Source organism: Canis lupus, chromosome 1, assembly GCF_011100685.1.
Source record: "Canis lupus familiaris isolate Mischka breed German Shepherd chromosome 1, alternate assembly UU_Cfam_GSD_1.0, whole genome shotgun sequence".
Lineage (NCBI taxonomy): Eukaryota > Metazoa > Chordata > Mammalia > Carnivora > Canidae > Canis > Canis lupus.
In genome coordinates, this window is record NC_049222.1 from 94,666,786 (window position 1) to 94,688,806 (window position 22,021).

Here is a 22,021-nt window from a genome sequence, read left to right on the forward strand (position 1 = left end):
AATCGAACTCCAATAAAAAAAATATACAAAAAAAAGAAAAAGAAAGAAAGAAAGAAAGAAAGAAAGAAAGAAAGAAAGAAAGAAAGAAAGAAAGAGAAAAAAAGAAAAAAAGAATAAAAGGAAGTGAGGGGCAAAGATTCCCAGGCACCTCCCTGCGTTGCTCAGAAGGAAACGCCAGAAAGGGCTCCACCCACAGGGCCGTTCCCTAAGCATCCCAGGAGCACCCAGTAAGACCTCTGGGCACACCCAGTTGGCCTGTTACTGTAACACCCAGTGCTGGGGAAGCACACCAGTTAGAGGCGCACTCACAGCCAAGTGAGTGGTCCAGTCAAGTTCCAGGCATCTGAAAAAACCCCACAGGGACAGACAAGTCTGGAATGAAAGGAATAAGCCCAACACGAAGAGCTGTATCCTCATAAACGGGACATTTCCTCCCGCTGCCTTCTCACCTGGGTATCTCAGCTCGGGTGCTCCTTCCCTCCCCTCTAGACGTTTCTTGTCACCACTCTTCCCTTCCCTGAACCTCCTGCCCCAGGGGCGCTCCCGGCCCCCGCGCACCTGCACACCTGGGCACCTGCGCACCTGCCCGCGCGCGCACGGACGCCAACACGGGCTGCGAGGACCGCGGGGGAAGCCTTGCCGCCGGCGGGGAAGCGCGGAGCCTGGGCTGGAGGACACGGAGGAGGAGGACGGCTTCCCCCGAGGAGCTCAGCCTCCACTGCCAAGCGCGCCGCGCCGCCCGGGCCGCCCCGGGGCTGCGCGAGCACAGGTCAGGAGCGTCCGCGCCCGCCGCGCCCGCCACGCGGCACATCCCCCGCTGCCCGCTTCCTTTCCAGGCGGGTCCCGGGGAGGGCCCGTCGCGCCGCCTGGTGGCCTCCGGGGGAGGCGCCCAAGGAGCCCCGCGCTCGGGGCGGCAGGTGGCGGGGCCGGAGGCGAGCGGGGTCCCAGGCACACGGGCTCCGCCACCGCCGCGCTCCTCGCCCTGGACCAGACTTCTACAATCAGTCTGCCTTTGCAGGGGGAAAAGCCACATCTGGAAAACACCACCACTACTCCAAAGAGACCAGTACCTGTGCAATTTTATGGTCATCAATGAATGGTGCACTTCTAGGCTTCTAATTTGGCTTGGTCCCCTTGCTGTTCTAGATTGTGCTCTGGCGTAGTGGCTTGATTTTACCAAACTGACAAAATTAGAAAATATGTTTTTATTTATTTTATTTATTTTTATTGGAGTTCAATTTGCCAACATACAGCATAACACCCAGTGCTCATCCCGCCAAATGCCCATCACCCAGTCACCCCAACACCCCCCCCCCCACCTCCCTTTCCACTACCCCTTGTTTGTTTCCCAGAGTTAGGTGTCTCTCATGTTTTGTCACCCTCACTGGTATTTTCACTGATTTTCTCTCCTAGAAAAGATGTTTTTAGTTCCAATATTTATTAGCTGGCACCTGAGTCAATAGTGTGGTGATAGGCAGAATAATGCCCTCCCCTGCCTACGAGGTCCCCATTCCAGTCCCTGGAAGCTGTGGATATGTATCAAAGCTGTGGATCATGTAGCAAAGGGGACTCTGCAGATATGCTTTATGTTAAGGGCCTTGAGATGAGGTTATCCTGGATCGTCCAGGTGACCCCCCCCATGTAGATACACGAGGGCCTTGTGAATGGAAAGGGCAGAAAAGGTCAGAATGATGCCTTGTGAGGAGAACTCAACCTGCTGTTGCTAGTGCTGCAGATGGGGAAAGAGGCCATGAGCCAAGGAATGGGGAAGGAGGCTCTAGGTGCTGGAAAAGGCAAAGAGTCAGACTGTCCCCTAGAGTCTCCAGAAGGGAAGGCAGCCCTGATGACACACCTTGATGTTCATCCAGTGAGACCCTGGTTGGAATCCTAACCCACAGAACTGTGAGATAGTAAATGTGCATTCTTTTAAGCCACTAAGTTTATGGTAAATTGTTAGGACAGTAATAGAAACCAATACAAGTGTGATTGGGTCGAGCAGGAACAGGATCTGCTGGATGTAATAAATCCTGCATACATTCTGCAGGTTGAGTGTCAGGTCAAGAGCTAGTTTTACATGTTTAAGTGTTACATGAAGTACTTGCCTCTTTTTCATTTCCATTCTTTCCTATGGGATCACACCCTGATCCCTGCACAGGGCGCAACATGGTTCTTAGGTGAATTATATAAATTGGAAGACTGTGGTTGTCACACAGATTTTTTTTTTTTTTTTTTTTTTTTTTTTTAAAGAATGGGCTCTGCTTCTGTCGCATAGTGGGAAAGGATGTTAACATATAGAAAGTTAAATACTGGAGCATCCTCCTCTCAAAGATATGTAGGGGTTTTTTTTGCAACTAGTTTTCTTAAGGTAGGGAACTACTTTTTAACACTCATAGAGAGTGGAATGTGAGAATAGTTTTAGTTTTTTTCCCCAAAAAGGACTTGTAACTGGATCCTGAGCAGATCTGAGATTTACATGATATGTTGTTGCTTTTTATAAATGTTATGCACATAAAATAGATATCTTAGAGGCAATATTTGAGTTCTTCATTGATTACTGATTATTTTATCAACACCTACCAGACCTAGCAGCACAGGGATGAAGGTAAAGTTTCTGGGATACTTGAATAAGCACAGGGTAGGAGGGCCTCACATTTTGCTACTTTAATACTTTATGGCTTTGCTGGCTTTTCACCCATTCTGCAGATTCTGCCAGCAAGCTCCTCCGTACTGACAGCCAAACATGCTCATGTAGCCCTGAAGCCACCAGGTGTGAAAGCAGATGTCGAGGCCACTCCATCCATCATGGAAGTGGGGCATGTCTCCACCGCAGGCAGGAGTCTGTTGGTGGATCTTTTTGGTGGTGGTGATTGTGGTGACAGTGGTTGTTTGTAGTCTTAATTTTTCAACTGTTTCTGGGAAATAACTCTGGAGTGATAGTTTTATTTTAGTGCTGGAAGGCAAAAGGACACAACTAAGGAATATTTAAAGATTTTTATGTCAACATTTATGGAATGACATATACTTCCCAGTGATGGGTTCTTAATTAAAGTAAAACTAATTTATCTACAATTTTGACACAATGTTGTAGAAGGTTCTGTAAACTGTGGTCCACAGCCCACTTGTATCAGAACCACCTAGGGTGTTTATGTCAAATGTGCAGATTCTAGGGCCGCACACCAGCTCAATCTCTTGGGACTCTATAAAGCCCAGGAAGTGGCTTCTATAATCTCCATTGCTGATTCTAAGTCGGCCCACATCTAAGAATCGCTCTCTCATCTCTTTCAACTGGGGATTCTTACAAAATGACAAGAAAAAACATATTCTTGTAAACTTAGATTTCAAGCATTAGACCACGAGCTTCTCAACAAGTGTATCTTTCCTACTCTTGCACACTCAGCTCGGAGATTGTGCGGAAATTGGAAACAAAGCAGGTGAAGGAAAAAATGTTTATTTCTTTTATAACATTTTGCTTTTCTAGCCACCCAAAGAACTGTGTATCATTTCCTCTAATGGACCCTGTTCACCAGTTATATTGACTGTCAGCATATCGCTATGGCAACACATATGCTTATGTATCATACATTTATACACACATTCTAAAGCACCATGACACACAGGCTAGGCTTCTGCACAAAAGCCACATACGCATGATCATTGGTTTACTTTACACAAGACTTTCAGTGGCTTGGTCTGGTCATTAGGCCCAGCCCCCACCCCCCCCACCCCAGAGGAGTTCAGATGATGAAATGGGACAGTGTATTTAGATTGAGGCCGCCACACTTTGGAGATCATAAAAGAATGGAAATAGGAGGTGCTAGGCTAAGCATGAGATGGTACCTGGAAGCCACTGCTTCACCATGTGGATTCAAAGCACTGGTGTGTTGCAGTGTAGACTGACACTCAGCCTGATGGTGACCCAGCTGACCTAGCCTTGGGTTGGGTGTGCATCTGGGTGTAGGGCTAGCTGAGCCCTACTGCCAACAGAGCATTGTTGGTCATGTGCTTTTGGAACTGCTGAGGAGCTCTAGTGTGGGGACTGGGTGCCCCATTCCTAGGAAGTGGGGTCCTGTTTCCCCTGAGTTGACCATCTGAGGATAAGTGCTGACGGGAGATATAATGCGATGCATTTACCATATATGCCATGTTTCACATGACCCAGTGATACTGGTTACAGGCCTTCATCAAACACATCCATATTCCCACAAGGAGCTATGTTGGATAAATGAGGGCCATGAATATCCTTTTGTTAATTCAGTTATGTTTTGTCACCGAGTGCATGAAAAAGATTTCAATTCACAGATCTAATTGGATTGTAGAATTAAGAATAAGGGATTATGGGGCTTTAGTGGTAGTAGTTTTGAAATGAATCCTAAAGACCCATAAAGAGAAAGTAAGACATGAAAAGGGAGGTATTTCTGGGTGAAGCTGTTTGCAGAGACTAACCCCAAAGATGTTCCTCTGTTTTTTTCTCTAAATCTAAATTCTCACAAAGCTCTTATTACTATGTATTCCCCTTAATCTTCCGGACAGCACCTAGATTAGACCCTCATCATTTCACTTCCCCTGTTCAGGAGGTTTCCCTGGTTCTAAGGTCTCCTGACTCCAGCTGTCCCACCAGTCTTACCATCAGAGTTCTGTGTCCATCACGTACCTACTGTACTCAGGAAAAAATACTCATTTTCCATTGTATGCTATGTAAAATGTATACTTTCATCCAGCCTTGTAGGTCTTCTATATGCTGGCAACCATTCTTTCAACTGCCCTGACTTCTCACACCCCCTAATACACAGCTCTCCTCTAGGCAAGCAGGACCCAATGCTCCCCTGACTTCGTACATAAGCTATTCTCTCAGCATGCTGTTCCCCCTATATTACCTCAATTTCTGACTCACCAGCAAATTAGGAAATTCAGTCATGCTTTATGAAAACTCAAAGTTCGCCCAACAGTGAACATTCTTAATAAACCAGATTGCTTAAGGAATTTTAAAACATATAATCAAAGAACTTAGAATTGAAAGGATAGGGAGTCAACTGCCCACCCAAAGCAAGAACTGCTTCCATGTGATATTTGACAAACCATCTTTTCTATGTAAAGAGGGCCTGAATGGGGAGCTTACTTACAAAACCAGCCATTCCTTCACTAGAAGGCTCAAGCGGTAAGGGAAGCATCAGTTAAGTAGATTCCATGAACCTGCACCCTTTGCCCCTTGTTCTGTCCTCCAAGGGACACAAAGCACATCAACTCTTTCTTCACTTTCATGAAGTTCTTCAAGTATTTAAAGCTAGTTCTCACCCCCTCATCATCCTTTCTAGACCTAAACATTTTTAGTCTCTTCAAACCAGTTTGAGATTTCTGGTCCCTCAGTATTGTGGTCCCTGTGTTAGTTATGTTCCCTGGTTTGCCAATGTCCCTTTTACAAGATGGTGCCTCATAATCTAACGATATTTCCGACATGGTCTCACCATAAGGACACCTCTCTTACACAACTGTGGTGTCAGGTGGCTTTTCTAGCAACCTTGATCTACAAGTTCTTTGTATGTTTGTGTTCCCACCTAACTCCCTCATCCCCAAGCTCACAGATGGCACATCCTCTTGTACTTCTACCACTGATATTAGTGCTCAAGCTCAGGACTTTGTTTGTATTTGCTGACTTTCATCATATTGACATCAGCCCTCTGTTCCAGACTGCTTGGATTTATTAAATTTACATTTAGAATACCCTCTGATTGAAAAAGCATGGGGAAATGTAAGAAGATTCTCAAATATTGAAATACAAATATTCTCATTTCAGCAGGTGGTGAAAAGTGCTCAAAGAATTTAAAACTCAGATACAGGCTTGAAATTTAGGTTCTATTAGTGGTATTTCTATAACTTTTTAAATCTTTTAATTTTCTCCTTGGGAGGGGGCATGAGCGTGGCTCAGTGGTTAAGTGTCTGCCTTTGGCTCAGGTCATGATCCCAGGGTCCTGGGCATCAGTCCCACATCAGGCTCCCTCCAGGGAGCCCACTTCTCCCTCTGCCTATGCTCTGCCTCCCTTTCTGCATCTCTTATGAATAAATAAAATCTTTTAAAAAATAATAATTTTCTCCCTAGGGACAAGTCAATGTGGGAGCTACACTGCTACACTGCTGCTACACTGGCTGCATGGATGGTCAGTGTGGATTATTCACATTATTCAAGACCTTTTCAAATGATAGTACCACCAAGACATCCTTTATATTTAAAACAAATCTTGTATATTTTAGACTTTGACTGACTTGTCTCTGGACATCTAGGTGGGTGAGGTTGGACTTCTGTGGCCTGTTTCTAGGGTTGGGTGGGCTGGGTCTTGCTCATGTCATCAGCCTCTGTATTTCTGTATGAAGGCTCCCTATCTTCTTTTTGGGAGCCCCACACCTGGTTAGGGGTCTTTCTGACACAGAACTCTGTAGCTTTCCAGATGTCTACAACTCCCAAGGTAAAAACCTCACTCCCATCCTAAGTAAGGGTGGGGGATAGGGACAATACATACCTTACAGTCCCTTCTTGGAATTGCCATAAAGTGCCTCATAGGTCTGTAGCTCTGACTGTGGAGGGACTGCAAGAGCTGCTGTTTCTCTTCATACTGTTGCTGCAGGAGGCCAGCTTATGCTGCAGCTGCCAGGCAAGGGTCTGCTGAGCTAGCAAGGGTCCCTGGGGCAACAAGCTGTGAGCCAGTCTTTACACTGAAGAGTTTTAGATGTCAACCCAGGGGTCATGACACCTATCACTTTTATTTTACAGATGTGGAAACAGAGACTCAGAGAGGTGAAGTGACTTTGCTTGAAGTCACGCCATTAGCCACATTACCTAGGAGCAGACACAGCAGCTTCATATTCTTACTGCCCCTCCCTACTCTTCTCGTGGTGACAAGCAGATATACGGTTTATGCTGGGGATTGCTGTCAGGGCTGGAATGGGTGCTTCTGACATTACAATGAGACTAATATCTTCAAACAAACTGGAAGCACGAGAACATTCTTTCTCCAGTATCTGATATGCTGAACCCTTCTATAACAAATTGTACTCTCCCAACTTTGGAGCGAAAAAGTGTTCCTGCAGAAGTTCTCACTACAGTTACACATCACCCATGAGGAATAGCAGAGGAGAAACAGGCCTGGGCCTAAAACCTGATGGACAGAATGCCTGGTTTCCATGTGCCTCCTCTCAGTGGACTCTGTACATATTATCTATAGTCATCATTTTTTAAAAAGATTTCATTTATTCATGTTTTAAATTCTAGTTCAGATATCTTCTTTTATCTATATTGATTAAATCCCTGGCTATCATTTATTCCTGTTCTTTCTTTTGAGGCGAATTCCTCTGTCTTGTCATTCCTCTGTCTTGTCAAATAAAATTAAATTAAAATTTAAAAAGAAGAAAGCAAGCTAGATCCTAAGTGTGTTTTGGTCTGCTTGTTAAGAGAAGCTTGATAAAAAAAATTAAAAATAATTTTAAAAACATTAAAATTTAAAAAATGCTTTTTTAAAAAAAATTTAAAAACCCCAACAAATCCAAAAACAAACAAATGAAAAACCATAAAGGAAGCCATACCCTGTTCTCCTTGGAGCTGAAGCTTTGTAGCAGTCTACGGTCAGTATATGTGGTACATGTGGGGGCCTGCTGCTCAGATTCTCAGATTCTACTTACCCTAGGGGAGATGCACCTACAGGATGCATGGTGAGGGTGAGGAGGCTGGGTGTAAGCAGCTCTGGTCTCCACATGGTGGTGCTACTTTTCTCTCACTGAGGTCAGTCACTGCTAGTGGGCAAGGGGTGAAAATGGGTTCACTCCACTTTTGTCTCCAGAATGAGGAGCTCCTGCTTTAGGAAGCCCTCACAGATGAGCAAGCAATCACCCCTCTTGTATGCCCAGCTTCCATCAGATTCCTGCCTTCACCCTGTCCACATGCCAGGTGGTGCAACACTCTTGTCTTTTATCACAGATGAGGCTGGGTTTCAAAACCCCACACTGGTCCTCAGGACGTGGACCCAATGCTGATCCTCTGGGGAAGGGTCTCTCTGTGTTGTGACCAGTGCCAGCTTATCCCAGAAAATAGCTGCAGGACCACACAGTGTTTTGAAGTTTATGGTAAATTGCAACACACAGCAGTGCCAGGGTTTGTTGCCCTAAGCCAGTGTCTTTGGTGAACAGGGCAGCTTAATGGCACCCACAGGGTCAAGAGGCCATATCACCTCTACCAAATGTACTCCAAGCAGGGAAACTGCTTCTCCCTGTGTGACCCAGAAGATCCTCAGATGGTGCTGCCCATTCCCTTTCTTCCCCATCAGAGAAGATCACCAGGTGCAACCCTAGTGATGGTGCTGACTTCCAGAAGTTCAGACTGTGTAGTCTGTTATGAAAAACTGGCAGTATTTAAACCCTCTCCTTCTCCCAGTCAATGGTTTTGGAGAAGAGTTTTCTTGTGCAGTTCTCTGTGCATATTTTCATTCTCTCTCTCTCCCCTCTGAGATCAGGGCTCTTTCCTCCCCCAAATCAGCTCTCCACAGCTCCTACCTTCCATGAGTTGTTTTTTTCTACTTGTAGATGTGCATCTTTGTTCTCTAAGACCTTTGAGACCTTGATTTCTTGGGATGTTCAGAATGATTTGTTATTTATCTGTGTTCGAGGGAGGAGGCAAGCTTAGGGTTGCCCTACTCCTCCACCATTTTAACCCTCCTCCACCATCTTTGTTTTAAAGTCTCGTCTGAAAAAAGGATTGCTACTCCAACTTTATAAGAATTTCTATTTGCATGGAATATCTTTTTCTTCCCTCCATTTTCATTGTGTATGTGTCTTTAGGTCTGAAGTGAGTCTCTTGTAGGCAGCATACAGATGAGTCTTGTTTTTTTATCCACTCTAGCCACCCTGTCTTTCGTTTGGAGCATTTACACCATTTACGTTTAAAGTTAATTATTGATAGATATGTACTTATTGCCATTTTATTAATTGTTTTCGGGTTGTTTTTGTAGTTCTGTGTTCCTTCTCCTGCTATTTTTTTTTTTCTTGTGATTGATGACTTTCTTTAGTGTTATGCTTGGCTCTCTTTTCCTTCATTTTTTTTTTTGTGTGTGTGTGTATCTATTATAGGATTTTGGTTTGTGATTACCATGAGGTTCATATATAACATTCTAAGTATACAGTAGTTTATATTTAGTTGATGGTCATATAAGTGTGAATCCCTAACAAAAGCACCACAATTTTACTCAATCTCCTCCATGTTTTATGTATATGATGTCACATTTTACATTTTATTTTGTAAATCCCTTAACTAATTTTTAAATATAACAGACTTTACTACTTTGTTTTTTAATATTCACAGTAGTTTTATAACTGATTGATCTATTATCTTTAGTATAAATTTCCTTTTATGCATGACATTTTTTTCTTTTATAATTTTCTTATAGTTTTCCACTTAAAGAAGCTCCTACTTCTTGTACCAATTTAGTGGTGATAAACTATTTTAAGTTTTGTTTGGAAAGTTCTTTATCTCTCCTTCAATTATGAATGATAATCTTTCTGGATAGAGTATTACTGATTTTAGATTTTCTTCCTTTCAGCACTTTAAATATATCATGCCACTCTCTTCCAGCCTGCAAAATTTTTGCTGAAAAATCAATTGTTAGCCTTATGGGATTTCCTTTGTCTACAGCTAGTTGCTTTTTTCTTGCTGCTTCTAAGATTCTCTATCTTTAATCTTTGACATTTTAATTATTATGTGTCTTGGTGTAAACTTCTTTGGGTTCATCTTGTTTGGAGCTCTTCTGCTTTCTGGATTTTGATGTCTTTTTCCTTCCCCAAGTTTGGGAAGTTTTTAGGTATTATTTTCTTCAAATAAGTTTTCTGCCCCTTCTTCTATCTCTTCTCCTTCTGGGACCCCTATAGAGGAAATGTTTGGATGCTTGATGTTGTCCCAGAGGTCCCTTAATCTCGCATTTTTAAAATTCCTTTTTCTTTAGTTCATTTTGGGTGTTTTCCATACCCTTTTAGATCACTGATCCATTTTCTGCATCCTCTAATCTGCTGTTCATTTGCTCTAATGTGTTTTCATTTCAGTTACTGTATTTTTAAAAAACTGATTGGTTTTTATATTTTCTCTTTGTTAAAATTCTGAATTTATCCACTCTCTCAAATCCAGTGAGCATTTTTATGACCATTACTTCAAACTCTATCAGGTAGATTGCTTATCTTTGTTTTATTTAGTTCTTTTTCTAATGTTTTGTCTTATTCATTCATTTGGAGCATATATTTCTGTATCTTTAGTTTTGATATTTTGTTTCTATGAATCAGGCTCAATAGCTATCTCTTACAGATTCGAAGAAGTGTCCTTATGTAAGAACATTCCCTCGGTTCGCTGTGCCTTGTGGCATTGGCTGGCTGGCAGGAGCTCTAGCAGGTATGGCTGGAGGTCTCAGGGCACTCTACACTGAGGCCTCCCTGGTAAGACAACTGTACAGGAAGACAGCAAAGTCAGGGGGTCCCACGGTACTGCATGTAGGGGGTACCCTGGCAGGATGACTGGAGCTGACATGGGCACGGGCTGGAGGGTGCCCAAGGTGTCCATGTGAGGGCACAGTGGTGGGATGGCTGGAGCTGAAGAGGACATGACCAGGTAGTCCTGGGGTGCTTTGTGCCATGGTCACTTGCAGGGTAGCTGGAGCAGAAGTGGGTGTGGGTGTTGATGCTCTAGGGTTATTGACTGAGTTTCCTTCATTTGTAGTCTAGTTGCTTTTTAAACCATCGCTTGTTTTCTGTGGCTCAGAAAACAGTGCTATTAGTGCTATCCCGTCCACTGCAGTTCAAAATGTCAGACCTGCCGAGCAGGTCTTCCTGACCTGCCCCAATAAGCCTCATCTCATAGACAGGTAAAAAACCATGGGATGAGATAATTCAGAAATGGACAGAAATGTAAAGCTTTAGTGAGGACCTTATTTTCCTAAAAATAAAGAATGGAATTGCTCCAGTTTAATTCAGTATTAAAGATTCACAGCACAGTCAGGATCTGTCCCATTCAGTGAATAATGGGCATGAGGTAAATCTTGGGCATCTCAGTATTTGGGAAGGGGCATATTTAATTATTCTCCTCTGCTTTTCACGTGGAGGGTTTGGCCTGATGAGACATGTTAAGAGGGACCTCACAGTAAACACCTCCCACACTTTAGCCAAGTAGAGAAAGGAGTAAAGTGGGATTCATCATCTAGGCATGACTAGGGCAGAGCCCAACTCCTGACCTTATGATTAGAATCAGTATGTGGTATATGGGATTATCTGGAATCAAGCCAGTCACCATGCTGGACATCTCCTTTCAGACAACTGTAAATCCTTGGACACACACATCTAGACCAGTGCTTCCATGAGGTGATGGTGTCTGCAGAGGTGAAGGGGCACTGGATCAGCCATGCTCTCCTTCCTCCTGGTTCAATGATAGGCAACCCGGGGCATCTGGTATCTGAGGCTGAATTCTGTGGGGAAGACTAATAGCATCTGTAGCCTGTGGAGGAGACTGGGCCTGAAGATTCTCTTTTGTTGATATTTTTTATTAGCTAGCATGCACCCTGTCAGGCCTGTATTGAGCCTACCTCTTCTCAGGTCAGTCCCTTTAGGCCTTACCTGTGTATCATTACCTAGATTGTATCTGTGCCATTTCTCTATTCCCTTGTTTGTCTTCTTGGTCCCTATGGACCCTATACATAACAAACAACTTGTCCAAAGAATGAGATTGTCTCTCTTCTGTCCTACCATCTCGTACAAGTCTTCTCGACCCTTTGGACATTCCCCTCAATGGCCAGGACAGTAGAATTTCCATGCTTTTTACCTGAAGTGGTGGGAAATCGGAATCTTCAATCTTATCAGTCTTCTCTCAGAAATCTTACGTGTCTTCTCTCAGAATTACACAGTTTTTATTACCACCTCAGGCTGGTTCTGGCCAACACTGATTCCTGGCCCTGGTTCAGTTAACTGACAAGCTCTTCCTGCCCTGTAACAGACATGAGGAAGAGCCCTAGGGCTGTGAATGAAGCTAAGCATGGAAGCCAAGACCTGCATTACGGAGTAGTGTCAGAGTTCAGGCTAACACAAGACATCACAAGTCACCAAGGCCATGGCACAGAATGTGGAGTTTTTCTGTGATGCTGAAGATCCAGAGATCTGCGGGTCTTTTTCCATTAGTACTAGGAAAGGAGGTGAGGAGATATCCAGGATTCATCAGATATAATTCCTTCTGAATCTGGAGCAGAATCCTAATTTGGGGAAGGAGAGGTGTCTGAATTAGAGATGCTAATTATGAGCTGGGGGAGGCTGGAGCAGAGTGTACTGCAATGGCCATTGTCTGGAGTGCAGGGCTCAGCTTTTTACTCCATCCAGGCCAGTCTGGGCTATGAGTTTCAAGAGGAAAACAGCTCCAGAGATTCTAACGTTTGGGCTACATTGGCTCGACTCCTCACCTTCTACATTGAAATTCTTACATGAAGAGTGATTCAGCCTGAATGCAGAATGTCAGGCTGCTGGAGGCACAGAACATGTAAGCAAAGATTGGCAAGACCTATGTGCAAGAGTACTGTCCTGCACAGAGGCATCGCCATGTTTAGCGACTAGCACTGACTCAAGAATCTCAAATGCTTTCCAATTGGGAACCAAGGATGTTCAGAAGGTGTGTTGGGCCTCACAACTGGGTTCTATTAAGTGTATTTAACAGTCTGCGTTTGCTCTATTTTTCCCCAAAGGTTCCAGTCTTAGGTGTCTTTATGGGCTGACTTCTTTGCCAAGAACTCCCATCTTTGTCACCTGCAGTGAAACCTTAAAGGGTAAAGGGCTAGGATTTTAGCTTCCGTCTTCAACATCACACTCACCCATAAGCCTGACACAATCTTGCACAGGGGAGATGGAGCTACCAGAACCAGGTGTCCACACAGTGTTCCCTCTGAAGAGGTGCAGAGATACACCTGCCAGATGGAATGAAGGCCAAACACACTTCCTGTGACCCCTCATGAGGAGCAAAGGAAACAACCTGGTATGAGGGCTCAGATCTTGGGAGGGTTAAGCCCAATAAGGGTTGATGCCAATAAGGATTAAGAACGCAAGTTCCCAGGGCACCTGGGCAGTTCAGTCTGTTAACTGTCTGGCTCTTAATCTCAGTTCAGGTCTTGATCTCAGGGTCCTGAGTTCAAGCCCAATGTTTCAAAAAATGCAAATTTTCATGAAATGTATCCAATGCATTGAGCAGAAGATGGAATAATTGCTACTACTAAGATGATTGTCACACATCCTGGATTTGTTATTGTACTAAGTGTACTTTGGAAGAAAAACATCATATTGAGGTGTTTGCTCAGGTGAGGAACAGAATTTGATGAGGGAGAGAAGAAAAGGCTCTAAGCCTCACCCATTTAGGGAGCAAGGGGCTCTGTCATCAATCAACACAGCCCTACAACAGATGGGCTTTCTTCCCGCTTACAGATAGGTGCTGGAGTGGGAGGTGGACAAATAAGGAGCCACCCTGTGTCTTCCTCCTGTGGTCCCCCTTGCAGCCAGAGAGAGCTTGGTGGTCTGATTTTTTACTTACCTTTGCTTCTTCCTCTTTGTGGTACAACAGACCATGAGATGAGAAGTGTGTGGCTACAAGGGCTGCCTGGGTGGCTTAGTCGGTTAAGCCTCTGTCTTTGGCTCAGGTTATGATCCCAGAATCTTGGGACTGAGTCCCTGTGCTGGATTTCCTGCTCAGCAGAGAGCCTGCTTCTTCCTCTCCCACTCCCCCTGCTCTCTGGTCTTCTCACACTCTCTCTGTGAAATAAAATCTTTGGGGAAAAGAAAAGTATGAGACTAAACACCTCTAAATTTGGAGAAATAACTGGGAACCAAGGCCTCACCCTGAGAAATAACCAAATGGATATAGACAGGAGCTCTGTTGGTGATTCTAGGCAATGTCACAGCCAGCCTGGCAGGGCAGAAGGAGGGCAGGGCCAGGGCACCAGTCAGTGGCTGAGCTCCAACTGGGTTATGCATAAACTGGAAATGCCAAGAGCCAGCTCCTACTTGTGTCCTCTCCTCCATGGGCCTGACAAACATGGACAGTGGTATGAGGCCTTGGCCTTTTTCACCCTACAAAGAGCGAGAAAACCCAAAAGACAAAGATTCCCAAAGGACTGACAGCTGATGATGCCACCAAGATGAAGAAGGAGAGGCCCATTATAGGGAAACACCAGAACAAAGACTGGAGCTATCTCAAAGAAGGAAGATGCTCTCCTAATAATAAGAGAACGATGTTAAATATTTATTCAATTTTTGTGTGTTGTCTTCTGTTTAGTCTCCCTGATAAAGAAGGTCCAGAAAGGCAGAGCTTTTTAGTTTTTAATAAATTTTATTTTTACAGCAATTTTAGGTTCAGAGCAAGATTGAGAGAAAGGTACACATTTGTCCCACATCCCCCTTGTCTGCACACATGATTAACCTCCAGCATTATCTACATTCTCCACTAAAGTGGTACTTTTGTTTCAATTTATGAACCTATATTGACACATCACAATCAGCTGAAGTCCAAAGTTTATGTTCAGGTTCAATCCCCGTGTACAATCTATGGGTTTGGACAAAGGTACAATGACACACATCTATCATTACTGTATTCTACAGAGAAGTTTCAGTGTTCTGCCTAAACCTCCTTCCATCCGCTTTGACCCTGGCAACCACTGATCTTTTTCTAGTCATCCTACTTTTGCCTTTTTATATGCTCAAAGACTATACAGCTGGAGTCACCGAATGTCATATAGTTGGAATCATACAATATGCAGCCTTTTCAGATTGACTTCTTTCACTTAGTAATATGCGTTTAACATTTTTCCATACCTTTTCATGGCATGATAGCTCATTTCTTTTTATCACTGAATAATACACTCCTTTTTCTGGATATATCCTAGTGTTTTTTGTTTGTTTGTTTTTTGTTTTTTGGTTTTTTTTTAACCTCTTCACATCCTTAAGGACATCTTGGTTGCTTCTAAGTTATGGCAACTATGGATAAAATTCCTATAAATGTCTGTTTACAGGTTTTTATGTAAAGAAGATATTTTCAACTCTAGGTAACAGCAAGGAGCATGACTTACCAGATGATAAGAGTATGTTTAGTTTTCTAAGAAAATAGCAAACTTTCCTCCAAAGTGGTGGTACCATTTTTCAAACCCATCAGCAATGAATAAGAATGTTACTCCACATCCTTCAGTGTCAGCGCTTAGAACTTTGACCATTCTAATAGGTGTGTAGGGCTATCTTATGGTTGCTTTGAATTTTCCAGATAATATAAGATGCAAAGCATCTTTCTATGTGCTTATTTGCCATCTGTATTTTTGCTGAGGTGTCTGTTAAGATTTTTTGCCATTTTAAATTGAGTTTTTTACTGAATTTTAAGGGTTTCTTTTCTTTCTTTTTTTTTTTTTTTTTTTTTTTTTTAAGATTTTGTTTATTTATGAGAGAGAGAGAGAGAGAGACAGAGAATAGGCAAAGGGTTCCTGGGATCACACCCTGAGCTGAAGGCAGATGCTCAACCACTGAGCCATCCAGGCATCCTGAATTTTAAGGGTTCTTTATATTTTTTATATAACGGTCCTTTAACAGATGTCTTCTGCAAATATTTTCTCCAAGTCTGTGGCTTGTCTTTTAATTCTTTTCATTGTTTTAGCAGAATAAAAAGTTTTAATGAAGTTCAGAAAATTATTTCTTTTGTGAATTGTTTCTATTGTTTTATTTAAAAGATCACTGCCAAACCCAATATTATAGAAGTTTTCTATTTTCTATAAGATTTATAGATTTGCATTTTATATTTAGATCTGTGATCTATTTTGAGTTAATTTTTGTGAAAAGTGTAAAGTCTAGGTTAATTTCTTGCATGTAGACATTTAGTTGTTCCAGCATTTGTTGAAAAACAATCTTCTCAATTGTACTGCCTTTGCTCCTTTGTCAAGTATCATCTGACTATATTTTTGTGGGTGTTTATACTACTGTGGGTTTTCTATACTGCTCCATTGATCTCTTTGTTTCTCCAATACAATACTGCCTGATTACCGTATCTTTTTTTTAAAAAAACTTGTTTATTTATTCATGAGAGATACAGAAAGAGAGGAGGCAGAGGGAGAAGCAGGCTCCACGTGGGAAGCCTGATGCAGGACTCAATCTTATGACCCTGGGATCACAACCTGAGCAAAAGGCTGATTGATGCTCAACCACTGAGCCACCCAGGTGCCACGTGATTACTATATCTTTACATTTAGTTTCTGAAGTTGGGTAGTGTCAGCTCTCTTTGTTCTCTCTCAATATTGTGTTGGCTATTCAGGGTCTTTGTTCCTCTAAGTAAACTTTAGCATCAGTTAGTTGATAGCCACAAAAAAAGAATTTCTGGAATTTTTATTAGAATTGCATTAAATCTATAGATCAATTTGCGGAACAGTGAAATCTTAACCATATTGAGTGTTCCTATCCATGAACCTGAAATTCTTCATTTATTTAGTTTAATATCTTTAATCAGAGTTTTGTAGTTGTCTTCATATAGTCTTGTATATATCTTGTTAGATTTATACCTAAGCATTTTATTTTTTGGGTACTAATGTGAGTGGTATTGTGTTTAATTTCAAATTCCACTAGCTCATTGCTGTTTTTTTTTTTTTTTTTTTATTTATGATAGTCATACAGAGAGAGAGAGAGAGAGAGAGGCAGAGACACAGGCAGAGGGAGAAGCAGGCTCCATGCACCGGGAGCCCGATGTGGGATTCGATCCTGGGTCTCCAGGATCGCGCCCTGGGCCAAAGGCAGGCGCCAAACCGCTGCGCCACCCAGGGTTCCCCTCATTGCTGTTTTATAAGAAAGGGATTTACTTTCGTATTTTTACCTTATATCCTGAAATCTGGTGCTTTTTGTTTTGGAAAATTAATTATTAATTCAATTTCTGTAGTGGCTATGGCCTATTTATATTGTCTCTTTCTTGTGTAAATTTTGACAGATAGTGTCTTTCAAGGAGTTGGTCTATTTAATCCAGGCTATCAAATTTGTGGGTATAGTATGCCTTGATAACCCTTTCAATGTCTACGGATTCTAAAGTGACATCCTCTTGTTAACTTCTGTTGCCAGTAAGTTGTGTGTTCTCCTTTTTCTTAGACCAGCTAGAAGTTTATCAATTTTATTATCTTTTAAAAAAACAAGCTTTTTTTTTAAATACTGAAAAAAGTTAACAGTTTATTATAATTTATTTTATTTAACAATCTAGGAAGTTCACAGCCATCAGCAGTTCCAGTGCAATTTCAGGTGCAATTGGGAATTCAGGAATCTCTGTGGAGCTGTTAGTGTAGTGAACCTTGTAGGTAAAATACATGCATACTTTTGATAGCACATGTGAAGGGATCTCTCTAAAATTGACTTCATTAGTTTCATTCTCAGCCAACTGACCTGGGCCACTCAACATGGCTTTTATTGTTCCGGATGTTAGTGCATGTTCTCTTTTTACAATAAATTCATGACCATCCGAAGATATCAATTTGACATACATGGCATCAGGGCCTTCACAGCCACCATAGGTTTTCTCTTCTCCATCATGTTCTTATGAAATTCTACTTTACTTCGACAGGAACTTTAGTAGTTGTTTCTCGTCAGCCTTGCAGCCACCATATCCATCGTGCCAGCTCCCCACGCACCACCATAGCCCCCACTCCAGGGCCCAAAAACAAGCTTTTTAATGTCATTTGTTTTCTCTCTTTTGATTTCTTGTTTTCAATGTTATTTATATATGCTCTAATTTTCATTATTTATTTTCTTCTGCTTACTTTGAACTTAATGGGCTCTTTTTCTAGTTTCCTAAGGGGCAGTTTAAATGATTGATATTAGATCTTTTTCAACATATGCAGTTACTGATATAAATTATCCTCTAAACACTGCTTGCACTATGTTCCATTAATTTTGATTAGTTTTCATTTTCATTTAGTTGAAAATATTTCTAAAATTTTCCTCAAGATTTCTTTCTTGCCCCATGTCTCATTTAGAAGTACACTTTAATCTCCAAGTGTTTTGGGGAATATCCAACCATCTTCTGATTATTGATTTCTAGTTTAATCCATGTGGTTTGAGGGCAGATATTGCACAATATCCTTTTAAAATTGTGTGTTTTGTGGTTGAATGTGGACTATTAAATAGTTTCATGTGAATCTGAGACAAATGTGTAACATGCTGCTGTTGGATGAATTAGTCTATTGAAGGTGCTGTTGATGTCAAGCAAATCTTCAGTGATTTTCTCCACATTGGATCTGCCCATTTCTGTGACAAGTGCTGAAGTCCCCAAGTCAATAGTGAGTAGATTGATTTATTTCTTCTTGCGGTTCTGTCAGTTTTTCCCTCACATATTTTGACATTCTGTATTTAGGTTCATACACATTAAAAACTGTTACATCCTCTCTAACAACTGACCCTTTATATTATTATGTAATGGTCCCCTTTACCCCTGATACGTTTCCTTGTTCAGAAGTTTATTCTGTTTGAAATTAATATAGCTACTCTTGTTTTCTTTTGGTTAGTGTTAGCATAAGATCTGTCTCTCCATCACTTACTTTTAATCTACATGTGTCTTTATTTTATTTTTAAAGACTTTATTTATCCATTTATAAGACACAGAGAGAAAGAGGCAGAGACACAGGCAGAGGGAGAAGCAGGCTCCCTTCAGGAGCTCGATGTAGGACTTGATCCCAGGACCCTGGGATCATGACCTGAACCAAAGGCAGACGCTCAACCATTGAGCTACCCTGGTGTCCCTATGCATCTTTATTTTAAAAGTAGGTTTCTTGTAGACAATACGCAGTTAGGTCATTTTTTTTAAACCTATCCTGACAATGTTTTTTGATTACTGAATTCAGGTCATTGATGTTCAACATCAGTACTGATATAGTTGGATTAATATCTGAATTTATTACAGTTTTTTTTAAATATTTTATTTATTCATTCATGAGAGACACAGAGAGAGAGAGAGAGAGAGAGGCAGAGACACAGGCAGAGGGAGAAGCAGGCTGCATGCAGGGAACCCGATGTGGGACTCGATCCCAGGTCTCCAGGATCACGCCCTGAGCTGAAGGCGGTGCTAAACCACTGAGCCACTCAGGCGTCCCTTATTACAGTTTTCTATTTGTTGCTTTTATTCTTTGTTTCTATTTTTGTCTTCCACTCTTTTCTGCTTCTTGTGGTTTTAACTGGGCATTTTATAGGATTCTAATTTCTCTCCTTAGCATAATAACATTTATTTGCTTTTTTTTACATTTCTTAATAAAACTTTGCAATACACATTTAAAACTAACCTGAATCTACTTTCAAGTAACACAATACTGCTCCATGGGTACTACAAATACATTATAATAAGAAAAAATATATTTAAATATATATATACACACACATATATATACACACATATATATGTGTATATATATGTATATATACAGTGTGTGTTTGTGTATTTTTGTCCGAGAAAGTATTTCTTCTTCACTTTTGAAGGATAATTCCACAGGGTATGTAAATTCTAGGTTGGTGAGGCTTTTTTTCTATCACACTAAATACTTCACCCCCTCTCTTTCTTGCTGGCATGGTTTCCGAGAAGTTGGATATAATTTTTATCTTTGCTTCACTACAGGTAAAGTGGTTTAAAACAATTTTTTCAGGACTTTTTTTGTTTCTGGCTTTCTATGGTTTGAAAATGACATGTCTTAGGTGTAGTTTGGGGATTTATCTTATCTTGCTTTTTCTCTGAGTTTCCTGGATCAGTGGTTTGACAAGTGTTTGGCAAGAGTACAGGGAAATTCTCAGCCATTTGTATTTCAAAAATTGCTTCAGTTAATCTCTTTTTCTTCTCCTTCTGACATTTCCATTAACTGTATGTTACCCTTTCTGCAATTATCCTACATTCTTAGATACTGTCTTTTTTTCTCTTAGCTTTTCAGTTTTAGAACTTTTATTAAAATATCCTGAAGCTCAACGATTCTTTCCTCAATCCTGTCCAGTTACTAGTAGTCTTTGTTAGTAGTAGACTCCCTTAGGTAGTCTTTTCTTTATTTCTGTTATAGTGTTTTTGACATCTAGCATTTCTGTTTGGCTCTTTCTTCGAATTTCTATTTCTCTGTTCTTTTGCCTTCTAAGGGCAGAGTTTAGGAAAAGCTACAAACAAATGACCAAATAAATAAACTAAATCTCAAACGAATTAAAATTAAGAAGCCCACACAGAAAATTAATCACTGCCAACGGAGTCCATACATTTTCTGCCTACAGACACCATCAACTCCAGCTGTGCCATCTAGGAGATAGAAAGTCAGCTAATGGAGAGGCCATGAGCTGGGATACAGGATGCCTCCACAGCATCTTTGGGGAGGAAAGAGGGAAGTATGAGACAGATGAAGAAAGTGCCATTTATTCTTGTTCCTTGCCTTGGGCAGTAGGCAAAAACTCTGGTAGAAACAAATGTCTCAGGTGACATTAAAGGACAGGGGGATCCCTGGGTGGCTCAGCAGTTTAGCTCCTGCTTTTGGCTCAGGGTGTGATCCTGGAGTTCCGGGATAGAGTCCCATGTCGGGCTCCCTGCATACAGCCTGCTTCTCCCTCTGCCTGTGTCTCTGCCTCTCTCTCTCTCTCTCTGTGTCTCTCATGAATGAATAAATAAAATCTTAAAAAAAAAGTACAGAAGCATGGGAACTGGATCTGAGTGGAAAAAGACAGTGCGGCCAGACCTCCCCTTGTACTTAATTATAGCCCTTTTCTCCTCTGCCATATACTGCACACTGCTTCCTGTCCTGTGAGTTGTCTTAGTTGGGACCCATCATCCTATGCCTTGCCTGATCTGTCACTCCATCCCATCATGCACATGTCTGTATGGCTAGCCTCCTGCACAGTATTATAGAGTTACAGCAATTATGGAGATGTTCTTTTAATTAATTAATTAATTAATTAATTAATGAGGTAGACCACTGAGAGGCTGGGCAAGCCCCTGCAAGGTGAAACATGCAGGAGAGCAAGCACTGATAACTCCAGGCCACACCACCAGTGTGGGCAGAGGCAGGGGTACCTGAGTGTACATGACTTCTCTTCCTAAAGAGGTGTCTTTGGTCAGATCAGGTACTGCTCTCTGAACCACAGTTTTTTCCTCTGTAAAATGGAGATAGTAACATCCACTTCTCAGGGTTGTTTGGGGAATAATGTAACCAAAAATCCTGGTGCAGAAACACAGAAGGTACTAAGTCACTTTGTCTCCATTCTGACAGTTCCTACTTTCCACTAACTCCTTCAGGGGGAAGAGAGGCTATAGGAATTAATGAAAAGGTACACATCAAAAAAGGTAAGAGGGAGCAGGTGAGTGTCTTAGTCTTTTTGGGCTACTGTACCAAAATACCTTAGATTGGGTGGCATATAAACAAGAGATGCTTATTTTTTCACTATTCTGAAGGCTGGGATATCCAAGATCGTGGTTCTCGTCTGGTGAGGGTCTTCGTTCTTGTTGATGGCCATCTTCTCACTGTAATCTCATTTGGCAGAAGGGGCTAGGGAGCCTGTGAAGTCTTTTTTTTTTTTTTTTTTAAGAACACTACTCCCAATTATGAAGGCTCCTCCCAAATGAACTAATCACATACTAAAGATCCCACCTCCTAACACTATCATTCTAGGGGTTAGCACTTCAACATAAGAATTTTGGGAGGGACACAAATAGTCGATAGCAGTGAAGTAGCAGAGAAGAAGGGAGTTTGAGGAAAGCAGAAGAGAACAGAGAGGGAAAGAGACAGAGACTCTAAAGCTGCTGGGTTGTGAGATCACTGTGAACGCCCAACTGGCATTCTGCATATGCATTCTCACTAAAAGAAAGGCACCAGAAGTATTGGTTTCAGGATGTCAACACATACCTCTTTCAATGTCATAGTGGCTAGACCCAAGTCTGGGGGCTGGACTCTCCTAAACAGAGAAGCAGCAGGAGACTTCTCCCTGATACCTGCCACATTATTTCCTTTTTACCTTTCTT

The 22,021-nt window shown here is 41.8% G+C and overlaps 2 protein-coding genes across 2 annotated transcripts in view; both read right to left on the reverse strand.

Annotated features, from left to right (window-relative positions):
* Positions 1-22,021, reverse strand: part of LOC119870232 (translation initiation factor IF-2-like) — a 79,418-nt gene that overhangs the window by 27,193 nt on the left and 30,204 nt on the right. The gene's annotated exons all lie outside the window — the stretch shown is intronic.
* Positions 17,207-17,607, reverse strand: LOC119870849 (elongin-C-like). Its single transcript, XM_038527279.1, has one exon. The coding sequence runs from the start codon at positions 17,534-17,536 to the stop codon at positions 17,246-17,248; it is 291 nt and encodes a 96-aa protein (XP_038383207.1). The 5' UTR covers positions 17,537-17,607; the 3' UTR covers positions 17,207-17,245.